Genomic DNA, 2500 nt, shown 5'->3' with positions numbered 1-2500 from the left:
TCAGGATCGAGGGAGACGCTGCCCTGGACCTGCATTCTCTCAGCAGCAACGAGGCTCAGGTGAGACCCAGAACCAGACATAGACTCTAGACCAGTGGAGGTTGGTGGAGGTAGAAATCTGAGGATGAGCTCAGGCCATCCTCCAGTTTCTACCTCCACCAGCCCCCCCCGAACCATACGTCCTCTAGTCTATATATGACTCTGGTGAGACCCCAGCCCAGCCCACATCACACCATGCTGTCATGTAAGGATTGAGGGATAGGAGGAGGTTAGGCTTGGTAAAGATGTTACTATCTCTGCGTGTGGTTGACAACACTGTCAGATTAGGATTTACAAGACTCGAGAGAGAGAGAGCATAAAAATAGTTTTGAGTCCTTAAGTCTTTTCCTAAAGTGCAGCCTCCTGAGAGGATGAATGCTTTGAAGTATTTTGGTGTAAATGCTTGTGCAGGATTGCAGTCCCCTTCGTACCGTTACATAAAGGAGTAAGGCTTCGGGTGGATGAAGAACCCTTGGTTTGGATGCCGGGATACATACCGCATTAGATTTCAGTCCTCTTTTAGGTCGCAATCATGATTGCAACTTTATTTCTAAAGTTTCTAAAACTTTTCATTTACAAGGCTTATATTAAAGTGTTTTCTAACGGCACAGAGAAATATGCGGTCTGATTGGCTAAAAAAACACGAGTTCCAAGTCACGCATTGATCTTTGACAACCATCCCGCTGAGAAAGGAGTCCCAGAGCTGTTAACGCGGTCAGACCCATACGCCGACGCCAAACCCGACGGCTTTTTTTCCCAAAAAACCCCAGTCTCTCTTCATTAGATGAAAGTAATGCCACGTCTCCCTCTGTGCCTCTACCAAGGTCGTGTCCCTAGATAAGATGATTATTTAGCGCTTGGAGGCAGAGCCAGTTCCACCGTGCTCCTCTCCAGAGAGCGGGGTCGGGGAGTAATCTAAGAGCAACGGTTTCCCCCCCCCCCCCCCCGACACACTTGAAAGGTTTGTCTGAGGCCGCTCCACTTGTCCCCCTGGTTCCCCTTTACCGATCTGCGCTTATTTTAAGACTCCTCGGCTCCTTCTTTCTTCGGTTAACAGTGTTTTTTGCTTGCTTTTTTGGCTGCGGTGAGCTTTTAATTATTCATTTATAAGGTCTTTGTTTCGCGCGCTTGTAGGGTAGAAGAGTTTACAGAACAGTTGGCCTGATTACAAACGTTTGTGTTTAAGTCGATTTTTTTCGGATGTCTCCCGGCTTGTGTTTCAAAGGTATTTTGGGTGTGTGTTAACGTACTGGACACCGTACGGGATTGAATTCCATCTCGGATATGACTGTATAGACATGTACTGTGGAGACTACAGTATAATCAATATAGTGTCTTTTGTGTAGCTCAGCCGTTTGTTCAGCATAGCCTCGAGAAAGATACGGTTGTATGACACACGAATCAAAACATCCACTTCTTGAAGGTATTTGTGGAACGTTTGTAAAAAATGTAGGCCTAAAAGGACATGTTTTAAACCAGAGTGTGTCATGTGTTCCTCCAGCCTGTACTGGTAGACCAGAAGGAAGACCCTGACACTGAGAAAGACTCAGAGGACGAGGGGGGAAAGGAGGAAGAGAACGACGAGGAGAAAGGAGAGGACGGTGCCCGGGAGAAGGAGAAAGAGGAGGAGGAGCCCAAGCCTGAGGGAGAGGGAGAAGGAGAGGGAGACGGAGAAGGAGAGGGAGAAGAAGAGGGAGAGGGGGAGAAAGAGGAGAAGACAGCTGAGGAAGAAGTCAAACCTCCTAAAGCACCCCGTCGACCTAGGATCATGCAGTGCAAAGTGACACTGCTGGACGACACGCTCTACGAGTGTGAACTGGACGTAAGAGACACGACATACTTTATAATTCTGCCTTTATAATCCTCATTTATCATTTAGAAATACTAATAATTCAATAACTTTATTATAATTATAATCATCTTTATCTATACAGGACCTTGGCTTTCATACACAAAAATACAACTTCAAGTGCTTTACAATAAGCACTTAGATAGAACAAAATGCAATAATGTTTGTCAACCTGGGATACGTACAGTACAGCCATGAATATCACCAGTATTATCCACGACGCAGACAGTGTTGTTGTTATGACTGTGCAGCTGCCTAACAGCCTGCCAAGGCCCCACAGGAGAACAACACTGACATCCTGATGCTCCCTGTGGGCTACTTCTCTTCATTTGTCGTCCGCTAATTAATTTTCGGCTCATTACGGAGTTAATGTTCACACCGTTAATGGCCGGTTTGTTATGGGTCCTCTACTGTATATTATATTATATTCCCCCCTTATATACAATCGGCTGATGCGTGTGTGTGTGTGTGTGTGTGTGCGTGTGTGCGCCTGCGTGCGTGTGTGTGTGTGGGGGGGGTTGGGTTATGTAAATGTGTGTTTACTGTAAACTTCTTCTTTTTATCACATGTGTGTGTGTGTTCCCGTAGAAACATGCCAACGGCCAGGAGCTGT

General features: G+C 46.2%; 1 protein-coding gene across 1 annotated transcript in view; it reads left to right on the top strand.

The window, feature by feature from the left end:
- epb41a (erythrocyte membrane protein band 4.1a) overlaps positions 1–2500 on the top strand; it is a gene marked incomplete at its 5' end in the record, with an annotated part of 31414 nt that overhangs the window by 313 nt on the left and 28601 nt on the right. The window contains 3 exons of the mRNA XM_083684751.1: positions 1–59; positions 1540–1860; positions 2476–2500. The exon at positions 1–59 is cut by the window's left edge and continues 313 nt beyond it; the exon at positions 2476–2500 is cut by the window's right edge and continues 80 nt beyond it. Coding sequence (XP_083540877.1) covers positions 1–59; positions 1540–1860; positions 2476–2500 — 405 coding nt within the window. The remainder of the gene's footprint in view (positions 60–1539; positions 1861–2475) is intronic.

Source organism: Argentina silus (assembly GCF_951799395.1).
Source record: "Argentina silus genome assembly, chromosome: 14".
In the NCBI taxonomy this organism is placed as follows: Eukaryota; Metazoa; Chordata; class Actinopteri; order Argentiniformes; family Argentinidae; genus Argentina; species Argentina silus.
Note: the sequence above shows the minus strand (reverse complement) of the source record. Positions and strands in the feature narration are given on the sequence as shown.